General features: G+C 45.9%; 1 protein-coding gene across 1 annotated transcript in view; it reads left to right on the forward strand.

Moving 5' to 3' along the window:
• The window catches only part of TEX28 (testis expressed 28), a 58,715-nt gene that overhangs the window by 30,484 nt on the left and 3,484 nt on the right, over positions 1 to 24,747 (forward strand). Inside the window, exon 6 of the mRNA XM_030192058.1 lies at positions 1,687 to 1,822. Coding sequence (XP_030047918.1) covers positions 1,687 to 1,822 — 136 coding nt within the window. The remainder of the gene's footprint in view (positions 1 to 1,686; positions 1,823 to 24,747) is intronic.

The raw sequence follows: 24,747 nt of genomic DNA on the forward strand, positions 1-24,747 counted from the left end.
CACAACAGAGTAATCCTCTGCACACACCCTAAGTTCCTGTCAAAAGTGGTGTCTGATTTCCATCTGAACCAGTCGATTGTCATGCCAACATTCTTTCCCCAACCTCATGCCCAACCTGGCAAAAGCACCTTGCACACCTTGGATTGCAAGAGAACATTGGCCTACTACATGGAGTGGACCAGGCCCCACAACAATCTGCCCAGTGTTTTATCTCTTTTGAACCCAACAGGATGGGGGTCGTCATTGGGAAACACATCATTTCTAATTGGCTGGCAGATTGCATTTCCTTCACTTATACCCAGGTTGGGCTGGCCCTAGAGGGTCATATCACAGTTCAAAATGTCAGAGCCATGGCTGTGTCGGTAGCCCACTTGAGGTCAGCCTTCATTGAAGAAATTTGCAAGGCTGCAACGTTGTCATCAGTCCATTAATTCACATCACACTACTGCCTTGAGCAGGATACCCGACGCAACAGTTGGTTCAGGCAGACAGCATTGCAGAATCTGTTTAGGGTGTAGAATCCAACTCCACCCCCCTAGGCCCGTTTTATTCTGTTCCAGGCTGCACTCTCATTCAGATTGTATATAGTTTCAGTTTAATCTCTTGTTATGTCCTCGCCATTGCGAGGCCCAGTTGACCAATGTTTGTTGTTTTTGGCAAGTGTGGATGCTAGGGGTTCCCCGCTTCTGAGAATCTATAAGCCTGCTTATCCTTGGAGAAAGCGAAGATACTTACCTGTAGCAGGTATTCTCCAAGGACAGTAGGCTTTATATTCTCACAATCCTTCCCACCTCCCATTGGAGTTGTCTCCTTTTTACTTTTACGTTTTTTGCTGTAGTATAAAACTGAGGAGACCTCGTTTTCGTGGCGGACAGGAAGGCACTTGCGCATGTGCGGTGGAGCATGTCTTGCACTCCACAAAGCTCTACTTATGCTTTTTATAAGTCCCAAACCAGGCGATGCAGGTCGGCATCACCCATTTGTGAGAATAAAAAGCCTGCTGTCCTCGAATACCTGCTACAAGTAAGTACCTTCACTATATGTATATACATATGCGTGTGTGTATATATATATACTACTACTATTTATCATTTCTATAGTGCTACAAGGCATACGCAGCGCTGTACACCAGATGCAGTCATGAATATTAATGCTTTTGGGAATGTTTAATATATTGTATATGTTTATTAATTGGTTATTTTGGTTTTTATCTTTATGTATTTGTCATTCTTTTATGTTTTTGCTGGTCTTATTCCAGACGTAGTTTTGGACCCCTGATGCAGGCCATTTGGCCGAAACATGGTCCGTGCTGGGTCTTGGTTCATTTTAACAAAGTTTTAGTTTTTTAGCACACCCTTGTGCCCTGACCTTTTATTGGTTCTCCATCTTTGTACTGTCTTTGGATTTATCTTGTGGAGTTTGCTTTTCCCTTTGAAAATGAGCACCATAGTGATTCAGTGGAGGTCACACACAGTCACAGACAAATTTTTAATCATTGTCTGGCCCCTGAGTTCACTGCTGTAAGTCTTTAGATCCATTCCTATTCTGCCCATTAAGAGACTCCAAGATGTTTAAAACTCAGGTGCCTATTAGTAAAAATATCCCAAGAAGGCACTATTTTGCTGACCATCTTCCATGCCACTTGAGGGTGTAACTGTGGTTCTTCTTGTCTCTTCCTTGTTAAAGACATCAGCAACTAAAGCTGAAGGTGAACGATCTACTGGATCTCCATGAGACTGAGACAGTGAACCTAAAACAGGAGCTCAACGATAGAGAGGAGAAGATGGTTTATCAGTCCAATGAGCAAACCAGGGAGATCTTGGTCAGTTTGGCAGCCTTTATATCATCACTTATGGGTATCTTGGGCTCCCACCTCTTTCATTTATTTCACCCAACACTGAGAGTAGGAAGACAGGGGCAAAATGAGTCCTGAATGTGCCCAACACATATTCTCAAGGTAATAAGTATTAAGATAGTACCAAAAGAACAGATTACAGGAACCTGTCTATACATATTAATGTAGATCTTGTCATTATAAAAGTTCCTTTCAATATATTTGTTTTATATTAGAACCACAAAACTAAGCTGAGTTTGATTGATAGACACTGTTGGCTTGTGAATTTCTGTACAACTCCATGTATGTTAATAACATGATAAATACCATAATATGTATTAATAGCATGCACAGGTTTGCGTTTGAACAGTGTTGTAGGATACCTGCTGTTGTCACAGAGATACAATTGAGCTGTCCATGCCGCATACAAAATCAAGAAAAGTATGAAGTTCCATGCACAGTTAATGGAGCCTACTTTCCAGGACAGGTGTACGTGATTCTGCATGAATCCAAAGAATCGCACCTCTATCATACTCCCCATCTCTTCTCCCCACTCATGTCCTGAAAATTAAGTGAGGATATGACAACACAAATATTATTAGGGTCATGGACACACAAAACGGTGGGAAAATGTGGGATACAAATGCAATAAATAAATAAATATACACAATCACCAGCAAGAATAGGAGCCAACTTACCGTGGCCATAAAATGAAAAACAAAGCATGGAGGGTCATGGGCACAATGCCATATTTAATTGAAGAGAATAGCAGGAGCTGAACACATGGGGAGGGCTCCATGGCCAAAAGTGGGGGCTAAGGAAACACTGGAAGTTTCTCTACAACCCTAGCTCATCCCTACCAGTTTATCCTCACCTCATTCTTCTTCCCTCCGCAGCCTATTTACGCACACTGTCTCTATCCCTTCCAGTCCAGCCTGGTCCATCCACACCACCCACACTTTCCCCTCCAAGCCAGTCTTCAAGTCACCCTTTCCTAACTAGCTAACTAATGATGCTGATGAATTCCTATTGATTAAAAATATGCTAACTGCCGCTGGCTGAATATTGATGACTCTTCTGTTCTTATAGCCAGTGCGGTTTTTCTAGCATAAAAGGTGCTGGTATTCAAGTGCTAGGCTACCCTTCAGGGATTGAGTGATCACACAATAGCCAGGCCCCCTGCAACCAGTCACAGAATTTATGACAAGGCAGAATTGGTGTGTAGGGCCTGAGCTCTTTCATTAAAACTTGGGGATCATGGGTCAATTTTAGCAATGAAAAAGGTGCCGGTACTCAGTACCCCCAAGTACCCCCTCAAAAAAGCCCTGCTTATAGCCCAAATTGTGCATGTGACTTATTCCCTACAGTCTCCCTGGCTTCATGCCTCAGCACTAGGTGTAACCTCTGATTGTACTGGTCAATCCACAGCCCTTTAGCCTTTGGGTGTTCATTGCACCCCTCCTTCTGGGGCAGAAATTTCCATCTTGAACTTTTTATTGAAAATAAAGCATGATAAAACAACCAAACATGTGGAATTTACAAGTTTCCTTTCCACCCATGCCCACCTATAACCAGTGATGTGCTGGAGCAGGCTCTCACAGGCTCGCAAGAGCCGGTTGTTAAGTTTTTAAGAATGTTGGGAGCCGGTTGTTAAAGTAGGGCCCTCCATGGCTACTTTAACAACTGGCTCCCAAAATGTGGGCTTGGGCCCCCTGCTGAATTATCTTTTACTTTGCTGGTGGGGATGCTGAGCCCTGCCAGCCAAGTAAATAGACTACTGCTGCTCCCCGCTCCTTGTTTCCAGCTCTGGGCAGCAGGCTGGGACTTCTCGAGCATGTGAGAGAAGTTCCAGCATGCTGTTCAGAGCAAGACGTTGGGAGTGGTGGCAGTCCATTTATTGGCTGCCAGCAAAGGTATGCCTAGCGTGCCCGCACGAAGGGAGGGAGGAGAGAGAGGCAAGTGTTGCTCCCCCACCTCACCCCACCCCACCCCTGGCCCTTCCAACTGCAGAGCTGGCTACGTCCAGAGAAAGAGCCTGTTGTTAAAAATTTACCAGCACACCCCTGCCTATAACTCACATTTACAACCTTTCCCACAAATACTTAACTATTCAAATGTAACCCGGGTCTCACTTACCAGCTCAGTTTTTCCTTCTTTTGCAAACACCGAGACCCTGGCCAGAAACATATATTGTTTTTCCTCTTCTACCACCTCACTTTCCACTCACAGTCCAGTCTTCTTCCATTCATCTTGGACGCAGGCCAGTGCAGGATAAAGATCTGGAAGGCCATAGGATGTTAAGCTGGCTTTTCCCTGAATATCATCTAACAGTCCAGGAGCAGGATTCATTCTCTCTCTCTAAAGAATACTCAGTACACTGAGGGGAGAAGTGACGTCACCGGGAGAGATGGCAGCCTAGCTTGGAAACTCCGTCTCCTCGCGCTAGATTTCAGCTTTAAACAGCAATAAAAAACGGCAGCAAGCGTGAGAAAATAGCGATATCAGCTTATTAAAGTCTCCCTTCAACAGAATTGGCGATGAGCAAAACTCCTGCTACACGCAAAAAAGAGAGTGAGCGGTCTGAGAAAATCATGGCGGGAAAAAGCGCCAAACGCCACGAGACACCAGAGCGAGCCTCGCATTCCGACTCCGAATCGGCCCAGTCTCAGGCTGAGCAGCGACACCCGCCCTCCAAAAAAGGTATTCCAACTGAACTGCGGAAGTTCTTAGCGAATATTCAGGCAGAGATAAAGCAGTCGAAGGATGAAATTCTGGAACGCATGGATTCTTTGAGCACAGATCTCCGTGAGTTGGGGGGGCGGGTGGAAGATGTAGAACTTAAACTAGAAGAACAGGCAGAGACACTGCTTAAACATAATGAGAAGCTGCTTGAACTGGACAAACACCGACTGGAACTAGAATATAAGATAGATGATTTGGAAAATTGAGGGAGGCGAAACAACCTTAGGTTTCGGGGGGTGCCAGAAGGAGGAGAAATAGAGAACGTTACACAGATTGTGCAGACGATATGTGCCTCTTTACTTGGCCCAGAAGCTGGAGAGAATACCGTGGAACTGGACAGAGCGCATAGAGCGCTTGGAGCTCGCAAAGAACAGCAACAGCGAGACATTATTGTCCGCTTCCACAAATATGAAACCAAGGAATTGATCATGACAAAGGCGCGGAAGGCGCAGAATCTGGAGTTTGGAGGCGCAAAGGTATTGGTGTATCAAGATTTGTCGCAATATACCCTGCAGCAACGACGACAAATGAAACCAGCCCTAGATATTTTAACAAAACATCAAGTGCAATACAGATGGGGCTTCCCGTTTTCTTTGAACTTTACCCTGAAGGGTAGCAAATATCGTGTGCGATCCTTACAAGAAGCCTGGGAGGCCTTGCACGCGGCAGAGCTGGTGAACTCGGCTATCCCACCAGGTGAGCTGGCATCATCCACCATGGCTAAGCTTCAGGGCTGGCAAAGAACATCGGGGCGACGTGGCAACAATAAGAGATGATTGGACAGATTCCAGTTCAGAAAAAAAACATTTGGACTGAGTAAATGGACATAGATATATGTCATTGTGCCTGGCTCCCGTTGGTCTGCCAGGAGCTGTTCAAACAGGCGACCAAGTCTGGTGGATGACCAGCTAATTATTGCTGTGAGGTGAGGGTTATGGGATTATAAGTTTGATTGAATTGCACGAATGACATGATGTGGTTGGCCGAGGCTGGAAGTGTATAGATACACTTTATAGGAACTAACACTATGTTGAAGGGGGATGGACAGGGTTGTATACCATAACGGTTGAATGCTGGAATGCAAATGGGCGGGGGGAGGGGATGTCTGGCTGGGGTGTCGGGAGTGTTGTGACCCACTTACTCGGAACCCATCTAGGGGTTTTACACTCCTGGCTGGTGTAACAGTGGGGAGATGTTGGGGAGGGATTGGGGGAACGAGACGAGGGAGGGTTCTGGGGGGAGGGAAGACATAGGTAACAATTATTGCTATACTGACCTGTGCTGCTCACAAAGGGGATGTACATTGCTTTTATTCTCTGCAGACCTTAGCTCTTCTTTACACACTAGGACATGTGTCCTGAGCTGAAGATAGTCTCCTATAATGTCAAGGGACTTAACATGCCTCAAAAAAGACAGAAGCTCTATGGGGAACTCCACCGTTTAAAACCACACATAGTTCTATTGCAAGAAACACACCTGCGTCGCAAACACGAGAAATTTCTCTCCTGCCCTGGTTACTCAGGGGTCTACTGCGCATCCGGGGCGGATTCAAGGAGGGGAGGAGTGGCGATATTGCTGCACTCTTCACTGGGGGCCCAGGTGACGCAGACTAAAAGAGACCCTGGGGGACGTTTTTTATTTTTACAACTTATGCTAGACCAAGTAGTCCTCACGGTAGCATCAATATATGGCCCAAACTCTGGACAAGGGGAATTTTTTAACAAAATTCGAACCTTATTGGGGACCTTTACCACGGGGGCGCTTATACTTGGGGGTGACTTCAATGCCGTTATGAATCCAGGACACGACCGCTCTGGGGCAGTTAGGACAGAGGGGCACAAAGAAGCGCGATCGCTGGCCTCGTTGGCTTATTCTCTGGGACTCTTAGATCTTTGGAGACTGACACACCATACAGAAAGGGATTACACTTACTACTCTCCGGTACATGAAACATACTCCCGTATTGACTACATCTTCCTAGACACCACATTAGTGGAATTAGGCCCGGACGCTGGAATTGGTAGTATGACGATATCTGATCACGCCCCAATATGGGTCACTCTCCCAAACATTCAGACTGAAGTGAAAGACAGACGCTGGTCTCTGAACGCGAGCCTGTTGCAGGATGAGCAGGTGGTGGAGGGCTACAAACAGGTGTTTAAAGATTACCTCGACCACAACTTAGCTTCTGGCCCACCGTTGCATGTGGTGTGGGACGCTTTAAAGGCGGTGTCCAGAGGACACTTTTTGCAATTGGCTAGTACTCGTGCAAGGGCCCGTAGAGCTCGCTTAAACGCATGCATAGGACGTATACAGGCACTGGAGCAACAGCACAAGGCTGGTCCCTCGCCACAAATCTGGGATGCTCTGTGTAGGGAGAGAATGGCGTTGGATTCGATGTACTCGGAACAACTTGAGCTAATAAGGGCGAGACAGGGTGTACAATCATATGAATTAACTAACAAAGCTGGGCGCCTATTGGCAATGCGATTGCGAAGACAGAAAGTGGATAGAATGATTAAGCAGGTGAAAGATAGAGGGGGTGGTTTGTTGCGTCATTCGGCACTCATTCGCCAGCGCTTCAGAGAGTATTATCAGAAGCTCTACGAGCAGGAGATTGAACCTCCTAGGGAAAAAATAGATAACTATTTGCAAGACACTGATCTCATCCCTTTAGCTAAACAACACCAGGAACTGTTAGAGAGGCCTGTTACACCTAAAGAGGTCCAGGAGGCGATTGGAGGTATGCCCTCAAACAAGTCTCCGGGGCTTGACGGCTTCCCCAACGAGTTCTACCGGACATTCGCCATTGAATTGGCCCCCTTGCTTGCAGATATGTTTAATCAGGTAGGGGTGGGAGGAAACCTGCCACGAACAATGCTGGAGGCCTGGATAGCGGTGATCCCAAAGCCCGGCAAAGATCCCACTGAATGTGGCTCTTATAGGCCTATATCTGTACTAAATGCTGACGTTAAAATCCTGGCTAAGGTCCTTGCTAATAGGCTGGCACCGCTCATGCCAACCTTAGTGCACCCTGACCAAGTGGGCTTTGTTTCCTATCGAAAGGCGATGGACAATATCAGACGCACTTTAGATCTTATATACTTGGCCAAGCGAAACCAGAGACCATTGTGCCTCTTAAGCCTAGATGCAGAAAAGGCCTTCGACAGGGTCCACTGGCCCTTTATGTATAGGACCTTGGAGACTTTGGGGTTTGGCACACGGTTCAGGGGCTGGATACAAGCATTTTATTCCTTTCCCAGAGCTTGCATTAAGATTAACGGCAGTCACTCAGATTCATTTTCCTTGCATAGGGGCACAAGACAGGGTTGTCCTCTTTCCCCTCTTTTGTTTGCTATTGTCATGGAGCCATTTGCCTCTAAGGTTCGGAAAGATCCGCTGATTTCAGGGCCTACTGTGGCAGGGAGAATGCATAAAATGGCACTCTTTGCGGACGATGTTTTGCTGTATATTACCCGCCCCCACGACGCGCTCCCTAGGCTTACTCAACTTATTGAGGAGTATTCTGTAGTATCGGGCTTTAAAGTCAACATGACAAAGTCTGAGGCCCTGAATATCTCTCTACCGGAAGATACAGTTGCAGAACTTAAAGCTGCTCATGCTTTTCGGTGGGCGGGTAGACACATTCGATACCTGGGGGTGAACCTCACTTCCAACTTGTCTGACTTATTCTCCGCTAACTATAAAGGCCTGGTTCGAGCCCTTGCGGCAGATATGGAACGCTGGGGTGATCTAGAGGTCTCCTGGTTCGGTCGTATAGCAATTCTTAAGACGAACGTCTTACCTCGAATCTTATACTTATTCCAGGTGCTGCCTGTAATGATGCCCAGACGATTTCTTGCCTCTTTGCAAGATAGAATTGTGCGTTTCGTCTGGGCAGGAAAACATCCTAGGCTGTCTCGTGCCCTGTTGTATCAAGGGAGACGTCGGGGAGGCCTGGCGGTCCCAAATGTCTTCTGGTACTATCGGGCGGCCCAAGGAAAGGTAGCTTTGGAATGGTATCAGGGATACCCGGACAGACAATGGGTGCACTTGGAACAACATTCTGCAGGTACGACACCGCTGGAAGCGCTTATGTGGCTACCAAAGCCATTTCGCAAGCTTGCTGAGAGCGTCTGTCCCTCGGTGGAGGTTACCCTTCACTATTGGGATAAGTTGTTTCCGGGGGGGCAGGTGAACTTTGACACGTTTGGCCCCTATAGCACACAACCCGTTATTCCTGCCTGGGACGACGGAGGGCTCGGTCATGAGGTGGTACAGGGAAGGGCTACGAACATGGGACCAGCTGTTTGATGGAGACACTCTCCTTGAATTTGGAGAGCTGCAGTCACGAAACCCTGGGGTGTTGAGAGACGATTTTGCATACTACCAACTAGCTCACTTCCTTCGCACCAAGGCCGTTACTACGGTAATTAAGCGGACCAAAGGCTACTTAGAGGAGATATGTGAAAAGTTAACCACTTCTAGAGGCTTGATAGGCACACTTTACAAATATATCACTACGCAGAACCCTGTGTATGAGTGTCATAGGAGGGCTTGGGAGAGGGATTTGGGGGTGACACTGGATGTGCCGGGGTGGGAGAGAATAGAACGTGAAGCGACAAGGGTCTCCATACACGTCCCGCTAAAGGAAAATGCTATGAAGGTGCTATACAGATGGTACCTTACTCCTGACCGCCTCCAGCGCATATACCCAAATACATCAGGTCTTTGCTGGAGGGGGTGTGGTATGAGGGGGACGATGGGACACCTTTGGTGGAATTGTCATAAAGTGAGAGCTTTCTGGAAGGCGGTTCAAAACAGGCTGCAGAGCTGGTTACAAACACCCATTCCTTGGGCCTCGACGGTGTTTCTTTTTGCTGCAAAAGTAGAGGGCATGCCGGCTGCGCAGCATAAGCTGCTGAGGCAGGCGGTATGTGTTGCCCGAGTGACAATTGCACAGCACTGGAAACAACAGGGTGTCCCGTCGGTTAAGAGATGGCACAATAAACTGAAACATGTGTGCGAGATGGAAAGACTCTTGGCAGTCAGGAGACATCAAACGCACAAGTGGCATGACATATGGCAGTTCTTTGTTAATGCAGTAGGTAATGTTTAGAACAGGCACATGTGAGAGGTGTGAATGAAGCATAGTGAGACAGTCGTGAAGGGCAGGGAAATAGAAGGGGGTGGGAGGGATTGGGTAGGTTTTAATAAAGGATGGGGGCGGTTGTTTAGATGGGGGATGGGGGGGGAAATGTTTTCATTATTAAAACAAAATAACAAAAAGTTGAAGTTTCTACAGTTATATTTCACTGTTGTACTGTGGCAGCAAACTGCACTATTTGGGTCTCATCTTGTCTGGACCACATTGTAAACATACCAGTGTAGAGCGATGAATATTGTATATTGTTTATTGCAAATTTTCAATAAAAGACTTCTTACAAATAAAAAAAAGAATACTCAGTACACTAAGGCCCAATGCTCAAAACTCCGGCGCTGTTCTGAACAGTGCTGTAAAAATACCACTGGAACAGCGCAGAACAACACCCTAATGCTCAATGCTAATGAGATGCAAATATAGGCGTGCTCATAGCGTTGAGCATTAGGGAGTTCGGCAGAAGGATTGTGCTGGCGCATGTGCAGAAACGTTTCATGGTATGCTTGGCTCCTGTGTGCTTGGGCCTGGTAAAACCCAAATGTGAAGCACACATTGGCGTCTGTTTTCTGCCGCCTCAATATAAGCATTTACATTTTTTTTTTTTTAGCTTGGATGCTTATATTTAGATGCAGGAAACAGACGCCAATGTGTGCTTTTACTGGGCGTTTTAAATTTTTTTAGCATGGACGCTTTAAATTTAGATGCAGGAAACAGACGCCAATGTGTGCTTTTGCTTGGGTCAGCAGTTTCTTACGGCCAATGCTTAAGGGCTTGCACGGGCTTCCTTCTGCTTCCAAAAGCAATCAAATACCGGTAGATTTTGCAGAAAGAAGCATGAGAGAAGCATGAGAATCATGGGAAATCCTCTCTTCTAACACTCTAACGCCTGCTCTGACCTGGCATTTTTTTTGCAGTGGTAAGGCAGTTTTGTTTCAGGCACTCTTTTCTGAGCATTGGGGAGGAATACAAAATGACCTTGACTACATTTGCATTCTGTGTTAGTGCCTTGAGCATCAGGGCCCAAGGGATTTGTGATTTTATGTGAAACTTTACTGAACTCTGCAATGGCAGTAAATCCAACTTCAAACTCTTTATGTATAGTCAGCATTTGGTTTTAGAGGTTTTCTGTCCAGCCAAGACTATTTGCTACAGCCTTATCCACTAGTTAACGGTTTCTTATAGCAATCCAAAATTATATACAAATATTCAACTCCTCCAGTCCATCACCCAGCCCTTTGGGCTGAATAATCCAAGGCTGTGTGGATAGCGTTGGTGGTTACCAGCAAACTCCTCCAGGATCAGACCTTCCTAACCAGATTTGTATCTCACTGGTCTGCACCCTCTGGCCTTGAACAGGCTGTTCTCTGCTCTTGCTCTCGAGCTGGACTCCCCTTGCCCACTCAGAGCACTTCTATCTAACAGTTTTTGGGTGACAATAACTCCCACTAAATCCAGCCTTAGCTTATCTGGGCCTTTCCAGGATACCTCCTCTCCTCCTAGTTTATAGTTTATTAAAATTTGCTATACCATTAAGACTAACTCGCAGATCACAGCAGTGTACAAAAATTTAAAAAATGCATAGAAAAGGAAAAGAACTACAATATATTGATAGGAAAGGAATTCACACACACACACCAAGCTCAAAGAACAGAGATAGGGTCCTAGTGGGGGAGAAGGCACCAGCAAACAGGAACTTTTATCACCGTCAGACTTACTCTACTGTCAATCATCTACTAGAAACGTTTCTCTCTGCAAGTTATTCCACACACACTCTCCTAGGGTTGGGCTTCTCTCCCACCCAGAGACCTCAAACTCACTTCCCCCAGTGACTCCATGGAGAAACCAACAACAGTAGTCCCCATATAATGGGGGATTACACCAATAACCTTTCCCCCCTCACCCACCGTCCATCTTGAGATTAGAAAGCAAACAGTCTACAGGTTCTCTTTTTCCCTTTCCATCCTCTGGAAATGCATCCTCCTTTTACGTGAAACTCAACATCATTTCTTCACTGAAGCATAACAGCCATGTTCACATTAACCCAACATCCATCTCTGCAGCAATTCAGAATCAATCTCTTCAAAAATTCAATATCCATCTCTTTAACAGTCAGTATTCAGCAGGGGCGTAGGTAGGTGGGGCCACGGGGGCATGGGCCCCCACAGATTTAGCCCTGGCCCCCTCTTTCAACCCCCCCCCCCCCCCCCCGCTGCTTTCGACCCCCCTGCCACCACTGCTGACTTTCCCCTGCCACTGCCAGGTATCTTTGCTGGCAGGGATCCCCAACCCCCACCAGCCTTAGTCAGCGCCGGTCTCTGGCACGTTCGCTGATCTGTGCTGTGAGTCCTGACTGACGTCCTGCACATTCCTTATGTATGCAGGACGTCAGTCAGGACTCACAGCACAGATCAGCAAATGTGCAGGAGACCGGTGCTGAAGAAGACTAAGGCTGGCGGGGGTTGGGGACCCCAGCCAGCAAAGGTACCTGGTGGTGGCGGCGACGGTGGTGGGGGGGGTCGAAAGTGGTGGGAGAGGGTTGGCGCCGGGGGGGGGGGCAAAAATGTGCCCCCCCCCACCTTGGTCTCTGGACCCCCCCCCCCCCCCTTCTGCTGAGGTCTGGCTACACCCCTGGTATTCAGTTACAATGGCCAGGGCAGAACTCTTTGTTTCAACTACTGCAGTAAGTTATTTGTTTACTTATTTGTAATAAACCATTGGAAATCAAGAAAAGCAAGTCTTCCTTTTGGATATTGAACTAGTTTAGTGAACTGTTTAATAATGAATGAATACATGTTATTAGAACAGTGTAATGTGGCCTGTACTCACAGCAGGAAACCTGTGGAAGTTCACCTTCTCAGAAAGTGGAAGAGATCACATTGTTCTCTCTCATCAGCAGGGGCATAGCCAGATTTCGGCAGGAGGGGGGTCCAGAGCCCGAGGTCAGGGGGCACATTTTAGCCCCCCCCCCTGGCGCTGCCGACCCCCCCCCCCCCCGCCGCCACAATTATCAACCCCCCGCCGCCACCAACTTTGATGACCCTCTCGACCTCCCGTTCCGCCACCACCAACTTTGACGACTCTCTCGACCCCCCTCCTGCCGCCAACCCTCCCCCGCCATCACCTACCTTTGCTGGCAGGGAGCCCAATCCCCGCTAGCCGAGGAGGTCATCTTCTTCCCGCGAAGGCTTTGTTCTGTTTCTGACGTCCTGCACGTTGTACGTGCAGGACGTCAGACTCAAGAAACAGAACGAAGTCTGGCGGATCTGCAAGGCTTCTTCTGTTTCTGTGAGTCTGATGTCCTCAGAAACAGAACGAAGCCTTCGCGGGAAGAAGATGATCTCCTTGGCTGGTGGGGATTGGGGTCCCCCGCCAGCAAAGGTAGCCCACAGTGACAGCGGGGGAAGGTTGGCAGCGGAAGGGGGGTCGAGAGGGTCATCGGCAGGGGGGTCCAGGGCCAAATCTATGGGGGCCCAGGCCCCCCTGGCCCCACGTAGCTATGCCACTGCTCATCAGGGTGATTAGCATGCAGTGTAAACCAGAGTATAGAACATCACTAGTCTCAGAATTCTTGAACCAAAATCTTCTTTAATGTGGTAATCAAACAAGGAAAAATAACTTACAGTTCAGATGTGCTGGACAAGAGCCTTGCCTTGCAAACTAGAGTCTGTTTTCAACCAGCTCTCTCCATGTGTGAGAGAAGCTAAGAATAATTCAACAACAAGCTGAGAGTTGTGCTGTATATACTTTTACACTGTGAAAAACTTGACAAGGGCTTGTAGGGCTCAAGAAACAGATACAAATTAACAGCTAGATCGTAGAAGGAATGTGCTGCAGACAGCTTAACAGATCTGATGGAGAGGGGAGAGGGAGGCTACTAGCCTAGCATGCTTAGAGAGCAAGGCAAGCCAATAGAAAAAAGTCCCATAAGACATAGGGATCTGGGACATGTGCTCTGAAAGAGACTATCACAGGGAACCACAGGATTACAGGGATTTGTAGTCTTATCCATTTTAACGATACAGACACTGTAATTTGTTACAAGCAGTGCTCAAATTATTCACATAAACAATAAACCACTTGCCTCCATGCAAATAGGGGGAAACACTCCCCACCAGGTATCGGTAAATACCACTATTAGCTCCTTAAAATATAAACCATTATGGACATGCAAAGTCCATTAATAAAACTGGATCTTGAAGGTTGACAACTCCATGCTTGTCTCGAGTTCTCTACCATTCAGGTGACTTCTTTCTTGTAGTCTTGCAGGAGCTGAAACAAGAGATAGATAACATAAACAACAAACAACACAAAAGAGAGAAAAGGTCTCTGGAGTGGACAATGGTCCACGAGTTCATGTCTTTTCATGGTGTATGTGGATCACTGGCTCAGTGATGGCTCTGCTGAAGAAGTTTGCTGTCTTCCATGGGAGTCTTGCGTCAAAGTTCCCAGATGGTGTCACATTGTCATTGATGATCTGCAGTTCTGCATCTCTGGTGGCACTTTGGTGATAGGTGTCTGATCTTTCATCAGCTGATTGATAAACTGAAGATACAATGTTGGTAGCAAGAACAAGTCATCTCTGGATGGATCTCTGTGTCAGAGTCAGGGTCTATAAGCGCAAAGGAGTTCTCCATAGTTGAGGACATATGGCCAGGTTTTAGAAAGAAACCTGATCCTGATAATCACATGATTTTCATTAGATGGGACACTGGCACAGTCTGATGAATTTTGGTTAGTTGGCACATAATTCCATTATTCTGGTCATGTTGACTTCCATATACGCTCAACTCTGTTGCTGACATACATGTAAAATCTCCTGGCTTGGTTGTAGATATAACCCAGGATGACTTTAGTGTTGGTGTAAAAATTGACTGTGTCTATTTGAATGTTCATTTCATTTAGTATCATCTCTACTGCCAGCACTACTCCACACAGTTCTAAGAGTAGAATGGCATGATTGGGTTCTGGTGCTAACTTGGCTTTACTAAAGATCAATCCCATATGAGATAGCCCCTCTGCATCTGTAGCTTTCAAGTAGGCCACTACAGCTATGGCTTTTTCAGAAGCATCTGCGAAGATGCAGATCTCTTTGTGACAGGCAGAACTGAGTGCTGCAGGGATGTAGGTGTGTGGCATGTGCAGCTGTTCGAGTCTTTAGAGAATCTTTCCATTTCTTCTATTCTTATCGCATTTCTGGTGACAATGGGACATCCCACTCATCAGTAGTTTGGGAAAGCTTCCTCAGTAGGGATCTTCCTTGAATGGTGACTGGAGCCTTTTAGCCCACAGCTCACTCCGTGATACCCTATCACACACCCTCTCTTCCTTTCCCTCGTCAGTCATCTCTTTCTCCCTCCTGTGGCCCTTGTCTACTGTACTTTATGTTATTGTATTATGGTTTGTTTATTAACTATTGTACGCCACATTGAGCCTGCCCATGGGCGGGAATATTGTGGGATATAAATGTTATAAATAAATAAATAAATAAATAAACCCTAGTGGATCGTACAGACTATTGACGGACTATGGACATGACACTTCTGCGTATATTATGGCTTCTCTTGGGTGGAGACTTGAAAAGTAAAAATGTTTCATTTTAGGTCTCAATGTAATCCAAGGCTTCTCTGGAGGGGTATCTACTCTTAGATCTAAATCTTATAAATCTTTGGCATGATCCTCTGTAGAAAATGCTCTCATTACTTCTGTACTGTTAGAAGTGATTTTATGACGTCTCAGATTGGTCTCTGACAGCTTTCCTTGTGTTCTCTAGCAAATCAGTGGCTTCTCTTATGGTAGGTAATGACTTCAAACCATTGTCAATATAAAAGTCTCTTTCAATAAAGCATCTGGAATTTGTGCCATGCTCTCTTTCTCCATCTTGGGTTGTCTTTCTAAGCCCATAGGTTGCCACTGCAGGTGATGGGCTGTTACCAAAGACGTGAATTCTCATTCTGTGTTCCACAATCTCCTGGTTGATGTCATTGTCATGGTACCACAGGAATCTCAAGTAGTTTCTGTAGTCCGGGTGTACGACAAAGCAGTAGAACATTTGCTGGATATCCACTGTTATAACAATGGGTTGGGGTATGAGTGAAGGATAGGAAAGATGCTGAGCCATGTTGGGGTGGGAGGGAAGAGAAAGGGGAGAAGCAGCTCACTGGGACAGATAGGGATATTGGAGATACTGGGCATGGATGGGCATAGGGATAGAGACATATAGGGACGATGCTGGATTCATGGAAGCATATGCGGTACATATGGGAGGGGGGCAGGTATGTGGTCACAGAACAATCCAGGAGACATAAGGCAGCATAGTAACGGGCACAGGTGAGGCTGGACATGGGGGTGGGATGATAGGGGCACAGAGGAGCAATGCTAGACATGGGGTGATAGGGACATAGAGGGAAAAGATATGGCCACAGTGTGGAGATTCTGGACAGGAGAAAATAGATATACAGAACAAGGAGATGCTGAACACGGGGCAATGATAGGGATGTAGGGAGGAGAGATGCTGAACACAGGAGACGATAGGGACAGGGTCAGTTAAAATCTCCACTTCTCTCATCACCCCAGCCTGTTGCACCAATCTTGTAAAGTAGTGCTCCATTTTTCCATTGTGCTACAATTACACTCTGAGCAGCTGACAATCCCATCCTCTATATGTACTTTTCCCATTTGCCCCTTTCCACAGAACCTTTCTCAACAAATACATTTTTGACTGCACTTTCACCTCCCTCCCCCCCCCCCCCCTCTTCACTGTCATGGCCTCTATTACCTGTGTCTAAAAATCTTGGACCCATGGTAATGTCCACCAAATGTGCACATAAGTATCCTTTTCTGTACATTGTCTCCATCATTTATCTGAGGCTTCTGGATAAATATCCATAATTCTTTATTTCTTTCTGGTATTAATTACCAACAGGATGCCACCTTATAAGAATTTTCCCTTATTAATAATACACATGGGGAAATATTCATGCTATCTTTAAAGAATTTAACCTGTTTAAGTTCTATCTTCAGGACCCATACTTGTAGCCACTAAAACAAGAAAAGAAAGCAAAGTAGAATATTCTCATTTTTAAAATCACTCTCCTCCCTCACCAAGATATAAAGCCTCCCTGCCATTTCTCCCTCTGGACCTCTTGCAGCACTTTCCCACAATTTTGCTCATAAATTTATTGAAGGTCTGTGCTAACCTGCACCCAGTGGTGTGCTGGTAAATTTTTAACAATGGGCTGTCTGGCCGGGCGTAGTCAGCCCTGCAATTTGGGGGGGGGGGCAGGGGTGGATGGGGGGGGGGGGGGAAACGCATTTTTCTTTCTCCTCCCCTCCCTCTGCGGGCACTTTAGACATACCTTTGCTAATAAGGATACTGAGCCCCACCAGTCAAATAAATGGACTGTCATCACTCCCCGCTGCTTGTTTCTGGCTCTGAGTAGCATGCCGGGAATTCTCTCCCATGCTCGAGCCTGAGCAAGAAGTCCAGGCATGCTGCTCAGAGCCGGAAACAAGTAGTGGGGAGCAGTGGCAGTATATTTATTTGGCTGGTGGGGCTTGGTATCCCTGCCAGCAAAGTAAAACAGAGTTCAGGAGGAGGCTCCTAAAATGATTAAAAACTTAACAAATGGCTCTCGTGAGCTGGTGTGAGCCAGCTCCAACACACCAGTGCCAGCACCCCAGATATTGGATAGTCTTTCTAGCCTACTTAAATGGGAAGGCCTCAGTGAACCTCCTTACTTATGGCGCTGTTAAAGTGACCCTCAAGTCTTCACTTTGTCTATATTTACTTTGAAGCCAGAAACATTTTCAAACTCCCTCTGCAACTGTACCACTGTAAGTAAAGTTAATTGAGGATTAGTGATGCACAAGAAGATAGCATCTTCAAATAATGCTATTTTGGGGTATAGTGCTTCTACTTTTGTTCCTAAATATCGCCATTTATAATAATTCTCTCAGCCAGGGGCTTCACCAAGAAGATGAATAACAACCCTGCCTAGTTCACTGATCAATGGGAAAGAGAAAGGGGTAGGATTTGATATACTGCCTTTCTGTGATTACAATCAAAGCAGTTAACATATTATATACAGGTACTTATTTTGTACATGGGGCAATAGAAGTTTAGGTGACTTGCCCAGAGTCACAAGACCTGCAGTGGGAATTGAACCCAGTTCCCCAGGCCACTGCACTTACCATTAAGCTACTTCTCCACTAAATGATTCAGAATAGCCCCCATTTATATTAACTATTGCCCTTGGGCCTCTGTGTACATATTTCTATTTCTAGTTTGTTGCCACTAATTCTGTATCTAGTATCTGGGTTCTGTGTGTATGACGTAGACAAAGTATCCTATTAGTATGAATTTTCTATATAATGGCTTGTTCAGTTTTTCCAGTAGATATAGAGGGGCATAATCGAATGCAAACGCCTATCTCCATGGGCGCTTATCTCCGAGAATGGGTCCGTGAAGGGGCGGGCCGAACCGTATTTTCGAAAAAATGGACGTTTTTGAGCTGGGCGTTTGTTTTTTTTAGCGATAATGGAAACTAAAAACGCCCAGCTCAAAAACGTCCTAATCTGAGCCATTTGATCGTGGGAGGGGCCACGATTCGTAGTACACTGGCCCCCCTGATATGCCAGGACACCAACTGGGCACCCTAGGTCAGTGCAGTGGACTTCAGAAAAAGCTCCCACATGCATAGCTCCCTTACCACTGGTGCTGAGCACCCAACCCCCCTCCCCCAAAACCCACTACCCACAAATGTACAACACTACCATAGCTCTTAGGGGTGAAGGGGGCACCTACATGTAGGTACAGTGGGTTTTGGAGACCTCCCATTTACCAGCACAAGTGTTACAGGTGGGGGGGGGGGATGGGCCTGGGGCCACCTGGCTGAAGTGCACTGCGGTACCCACTAAAAGTGCTCCAGGGACCTGCATACACGCAGGCCTCTAGGACTGGTTGCTGCTGTATAACATTGGCACACCAGTTGACACCTGAAGGCTAATCTCTCCGAAAACGTCCTTTATTGGAATAACCGTGTTTACTCACAGTTAACTGCAGATCAGAGGTTGTGCCCCACTGGCAACGAGTCTCCCTGGTACTGAGATGAGCAGTAGGTCAAAGCTGGCAGAATGCTGTACAATGCCCTAATTCAGCCACATTCAAGGGACGAACTAAGTTGTCTAACGTGGCTAACACAGGAAAGGGAACTAAAACTGGCTTACAAAAATGGCCACTACCGCATGGACTACAACAGGAAACACAACAGGGCACACTCTGACCTAGTAGGCAGGGGGAAAAGCACCATGGGAGAAGAGCCTACCAACTACCAACATCTTGAGACTGTAACACAAGCTAATGAAATCACGGAGCCCAATACCCTACACCCACCACAATGCAATGCTGATGTGACCCTGTACTGCACCCGAGAGCCACATCTGACCCAGGGAAAGGCTGTTACAGGATCAAACACATTCTGCTGTCATGGAGGTGGGTACGGCATTTGAGGTTGGCATACAGGCTGGGAAAAAAGTTTTTAAAGTGGGATTTTTTTGGTGGGAGGGGGTTAGTGACCACTGGGGGAGTCCGGGGAGGTCATCCCCGATTCCCTCCAGTGGTCATCTGGGCAGTTGGGGCACTTTTTTGGGACTTGTTCGTGAAAAAAAAGGGTCCAAAAAAAGTGACCCAAAATCGTGGTAAAAACTCCTTTATTTTTTCGATTATCAGCTAAAGACGCCCATCTCTCCTCGGCTGATATCCACGCCCCAGTTCCGCCTCCACCACGCCTCCGACACGCCCCCGTCAACTTTATTCGTTCCCGCGATGGAGTGCAGTTGAAAACGCCCAAAATCGGCTTTCGATTATACCGATTTGGGCGCCTTTGTGAGACAAACGTCTATCTCCCGATTTAGGTCGCACTATAGGCGTTTTTCTCTTTCGAAAATAAGCTGGATATTGATGTAAGGCCCATTGCAATATTTAGAACACTGTTTTTTCATAAGTAGAATCCTTGTTTTGGAAATGAATGCTGCATTGTAGATTTGCTCTAGGTCCTGAGTGACTTTTTGATAGAGTTTTGTTTTACTTCACAATATGCATGGTACTGAGAGGGTTTGTTTTGTTACTGAGATTATACTTGAATCAGAACTTTCTTTGTTTGGTCAGTTTATGGGGAAATGTTCTAGCTTTACTCTGCATTAATCATTGGGAAAGAGCCAAGGGTTTCTATGGATGCAGAATTTGGCATGCAAAATCACTGACACAACACTAGCTGACCAACTATGTATCATACTGTTCTTCCGTCCCCCAGGAAGTTGGTCAAATGCTCAAGACGATTTCATGGACTCGTATCAAACATCTGCACCAATCAATCAAATGTCCTACTACTAGGAGATATCAATCTGCACTTAGAAAAACAAAACCACACCAACAAAAGAGCCCTAATGAATTTCATAAACCAGTAGATCTTCCAAACAGCACAAGGCACCTCATCTCACACAAAAGGACACCTATTAGAAATACTAGCTCACAGATTCTCAGCAAACCACAAATGGGAAGAGGTAATATGGTCAGACCACAGCAAGCTCACTTTCACACTACAATGGAAAGAAAATGGCAAGAAAAGAGAACACCACACACATTTACAACCAGAGGGAAAGTAGACATCCACACCTACTGGAAAATAACGATGAATGAACATAGTAACATATCGCCCAAGGAAATACACTTCATGAGAAACTGGGACGAAGCAAGTGAAAACACACTAAACAAAATAGCACCACTCAAGACGAAAACAAGTAATAAAAAACAACCACACCCCTGGTTTAATAACAAACTATTACACATGAAAAAACTGTATAGAAAACTTGAAAGAACATAGGCCAAAAACAAAACAGACATAAAACTATATGGAAAAAAGCTATAAGAAAATATACAAACAACATGAAGAAAGCTAAAGCAGAACACTACAGCATATATGCAAACCTTGAACAGACTAATATGAAAAAAATATTCAAACTCATGGATAAACTATTGAAACCCCAAGATATGTTGACATCAACTGAAACACCACTAGCTGCAGATGAGCTTGCACAATATTTCAAAAACAAGATAACACAAGATCAGACCTAGCAAAATCAAAATCATCCAATATGGACTTCCTACAAAAATTCGAAACAAATGACATCCACACTGGGGCAGACAGAATCTGGTCCACTTTTAAATCACCCAAACTAAACACAGTAAAGAAACTATTGACAAAATATGTACATGCATACTGTCTGGTAGACAACTGCCCTAACTATATGAAGAAAGACCCACCGGACTGGTTAATCGAGTGCTTCACCAAACATATCACATACATGTTTGCAAAAGGACAATTCCCAACAGACAAAGGCGACATAGTACTAACATCAATCCCCAAAATCACAAATAACAAAATCAGCGACAGCACAAACTACAGACCAGTGGCTTCAATACCACTACTGACTAAAACGATGAAGGGTCTTATAGCATAGCAACTAATGGAATAGCTGACACAACTTTCAATTCTTCATAACTCCCAATCAGGCTTCAGACTACAACACATCACTGAGATGGTCATAACCATTCTGATAGCGAAGTTCAGAAGTTTAATATGCCAAGAACAAAACATATTACTATTACAATTCGATATGTCAAGTGTGTTCAACCTAACAGACCAGACACTAATAACCCTGCTCAACAACATGGGAATCAGTGGAAAAGTGGCAGCATGATTCAGTGGTCTAATAAGGACCAGATCCTACATTGTAAAGATGTCTAACTAGATATCAACCTCTTGGATCTCTGAGTGTGGGGTACCACAGGGCTCTCCAATATCACCAATACTGCTCAATATAATGATGGTGACACTTGAAAAAAAGTGGAATTAATGGGCCTCCATCCCTTCATATTAGAAACGTCACCATCTACATACCTCTTCACAACAGTATCACAGAAATAATGGATATAATTAAAAAAAAAGGCCTGGTCCTCATGGAAAACTGGGCAACTACTTTCAAACTCAAACTAAACAGAGACAAAACCACATTCCTGGTTCTATCTAGCCTGCATAACCCCGAATCTTACCAAAAGTTCACAATCAATCCTCAAACATACCAAATTGAAACAAAACTAAAATGTTTAGGAATTATTCTTGATAAACATCTATCACTGGACAGTCAAATGTCAGCAGTAACATCAAAATGCTTCAAAACACTATCCAGCTTATAATTAAAAAAGAAAAACGCCTATATTGCGACCCAAATCGGGAGATAGACGTTTATCTCACAAAAACGAATAAAGTGGTATAATCGAAAGCCGAATTTGGACGTTTTCAACTGCACTCCGTCGTGGATGCGGACAAAGTTGATGGGGGCGTGTCAAAGGTGTGGTGAAGGCGGAACTGGGGCGTGGTTATTGGCCGATCAGAGATAGGCGCCTTTTGCCGATAATGGAAAAGAAATATGCGTTTTTAGCGAGAATTTTGGGCACTTTTCCTGGACCCTGTTTTTCCACGAATAGGGCCCCAAAAAGTGCCCTAAATGACCAGATGACCACTGGAGGGAGTCGGGGATGACCTCCCCTGACTCCCCCAGTGGTCACAAATCCCCTCCCACCACAAAAATATGCCGTTTCACAACTTTTTATGTTCACCCTCAAATGTCATACCCACCTCCCTGGCAGCAGTATGCAGGTCATTGGAGCAGTTATTAGGGGGTGCAGTGGACGTCAGGCAGGTAGACCCAGGCCCATCCCCCCCACCTGTTACACTTGTGCTGGTAAATGGGAGCCCTCCACACCGCCCCCCAAACCCACTGTACCCACATGTAAGTGCCCCCCTTCACCCCTTAGGGCTATAGTAATGGTGTAGACTTGTGGGCAGTGGGTTTTGAGGGGGATTTGGGGGGCTCAACACCCAAGGGAAGGGTGCTATGCACCTGGGAGCTCTTTTACCTTTTTTTTTTTTTTTTGTAAAAGTGCCCCCTAGGGTGCCCGGTTGGTGTCCTGGCATGTGAGGGGGACCAGTGCACTACGACTCCTGGCCCCTCCCACGAACAAATGCCTTGGATTTATTCGTTTTTGAGCTGGGCGCTTTCATTTTCCATTATCACTGAAAAACAAAAATGCCCAGCTCACAAATTGTTGAATAAAACATGGACGTCTATTTTTTTCGAAAATACGGTTCAGTCCGCCCCTTCACGGACCCGTTCTCGGAGATAAACGCCCATGGAGATAGACGTTTCCGTTCGATTATGCCCCTCCACGGAAACTAAGAAGGATAAGATATTATCTTCCTAGACAATCATTCCAGATAATGGTACAATCGACAATACTATCACAACTAGACTAGTACAATGCAGCATACGTAGGGTACAAGGAAAACACACTAAAATTGTTGTAAACCATCCAAAACATGGCAGCAAGACTGATATTCAAGAAGTTGAAATATGAAAGAGCAACTCCACTGCTCGAAACACTGCACTGGCTGCCAATCAAGGCAAGACTACTCTTTAAAGCGAGCACCCTCATTTTTAAAATACTATTTGGAATGGCACCTGAATATATGCTAGACATGATTGAACTATCCCTAAGAAATGCAAGTCCAGATACCAGAGGTTACCTACTTCTCCACCTACCCAACTTCAGAAACATAACCTATCTACACAGCAGGGTTTAGTTACCTGGGTTCCAAATGGTGGAACTCAATACCAAACACCACAAGAAGCATCACTAACTATCTTCAATTCAGGAAAGAAATGAAAACCTGCCTCTTCAAAAAATTCTACAGCTCAATACATAGGCTATTGATGTCCAACCTCTATCGTCCTATGTCTTTAATCCAGAGACGAGTGGGATGTACAAAAGCAGTCCCAAGTGTAGGGAGGGATCCCCAAATAATCAAATACCCGAGAACATACTTCCCAAACCACCAGAACAGAGGTTGGAACAGAACCAAGCTCCAAAAGAACTCACCAGCACCAATGAAATAAAAGATATGCTCCAGAACTTGCAAACAAGGACCAAACATTAGTCATGTGCATAGCCCCAGGCCCCTACCATAAGGAAACTCGAACCTCCAAGGCCTGAGGAAAGGTGAAATTCTACAAAAAGGGAAAGCCCCCAAATGCCAGAAAGAAAATATATCTGCAAGCCGCAACCTTCGACGATGGAGCTAAAGTGAACGCAGAACTGTGGAACTATGCCCAGAATGCAGCGATGGAACTGTGCCCAACATGGAACGGCGAAACTGGATTTAATAACGAAGCTGAGCCGAAGAAGCAGTAATGGGGCAGCGCCCCACATGCAGTGAATAAGGTGCCCTCAACCTACGATGGAAATGTGCCCAACATGCAGCGAAGGCACTGTGTGCAACCCACAGCAAAGGCCATGAACTCAACAGCGAAGGAGCTGTGCTCAAAAGCAGCCAAGGAACTGCGTTCAACACGCAGCGAAGCCGCCGCGCTCAACATACCTTGAAAGATCCGCGCTCACCATACAGCAAATTAGCTGCGCTCAGTATACAGCGATGGTGCTGTGCTGAAATGTAGAGCTGGGGCGGTGCTCAAATGCAGAGCTGAGCTGCGCTCAACACACCGCAATGAAGCTGAACATATGCAGTGATGGAGCTGCGCTGAACCTGCAACGATGAAGTTGTGCTGAACCTCCAGCAATGAAGCTATGCTAAACATGCAGCAACGGAGCTGTGCTAAACATGTAGCTGTGTCTATAACATGCTGAGCTGTACTCCACATGCGACGATGGAGCCGCGCTCAACATGCGGCGATGAAGCTGTACCAATATGCGGCGAAGGAGCTGCACCCAATATGCGACAATGGAGCTGCGCCCTGCATGCGGCGATAGAGTAGCGCCCTGCATGCGGCAAAGGAGCTGCGCCCTGCATGCGGCGATGGAGCTGTGCTCAACATGCTGTGATGGAACAGAGCCTACACATCATGCACTCATGGGTGGATGCATTTCAACTGAAAC

This window comes from Microcaecilia unicolor, chromosome 2 (assembly GCF_901765095.1).
Source record: "Microcaecilia unicolor chromosome 2, aMicUni1.1, whole genome shotgun sequence".
Classification (NCBI taxonomy): Eukaryota; Metazoa; Chordata; class Amphibia; order Gymnophiona; family Siphonopidae; genus Microcaecilia; species Microcaecilia unicolor.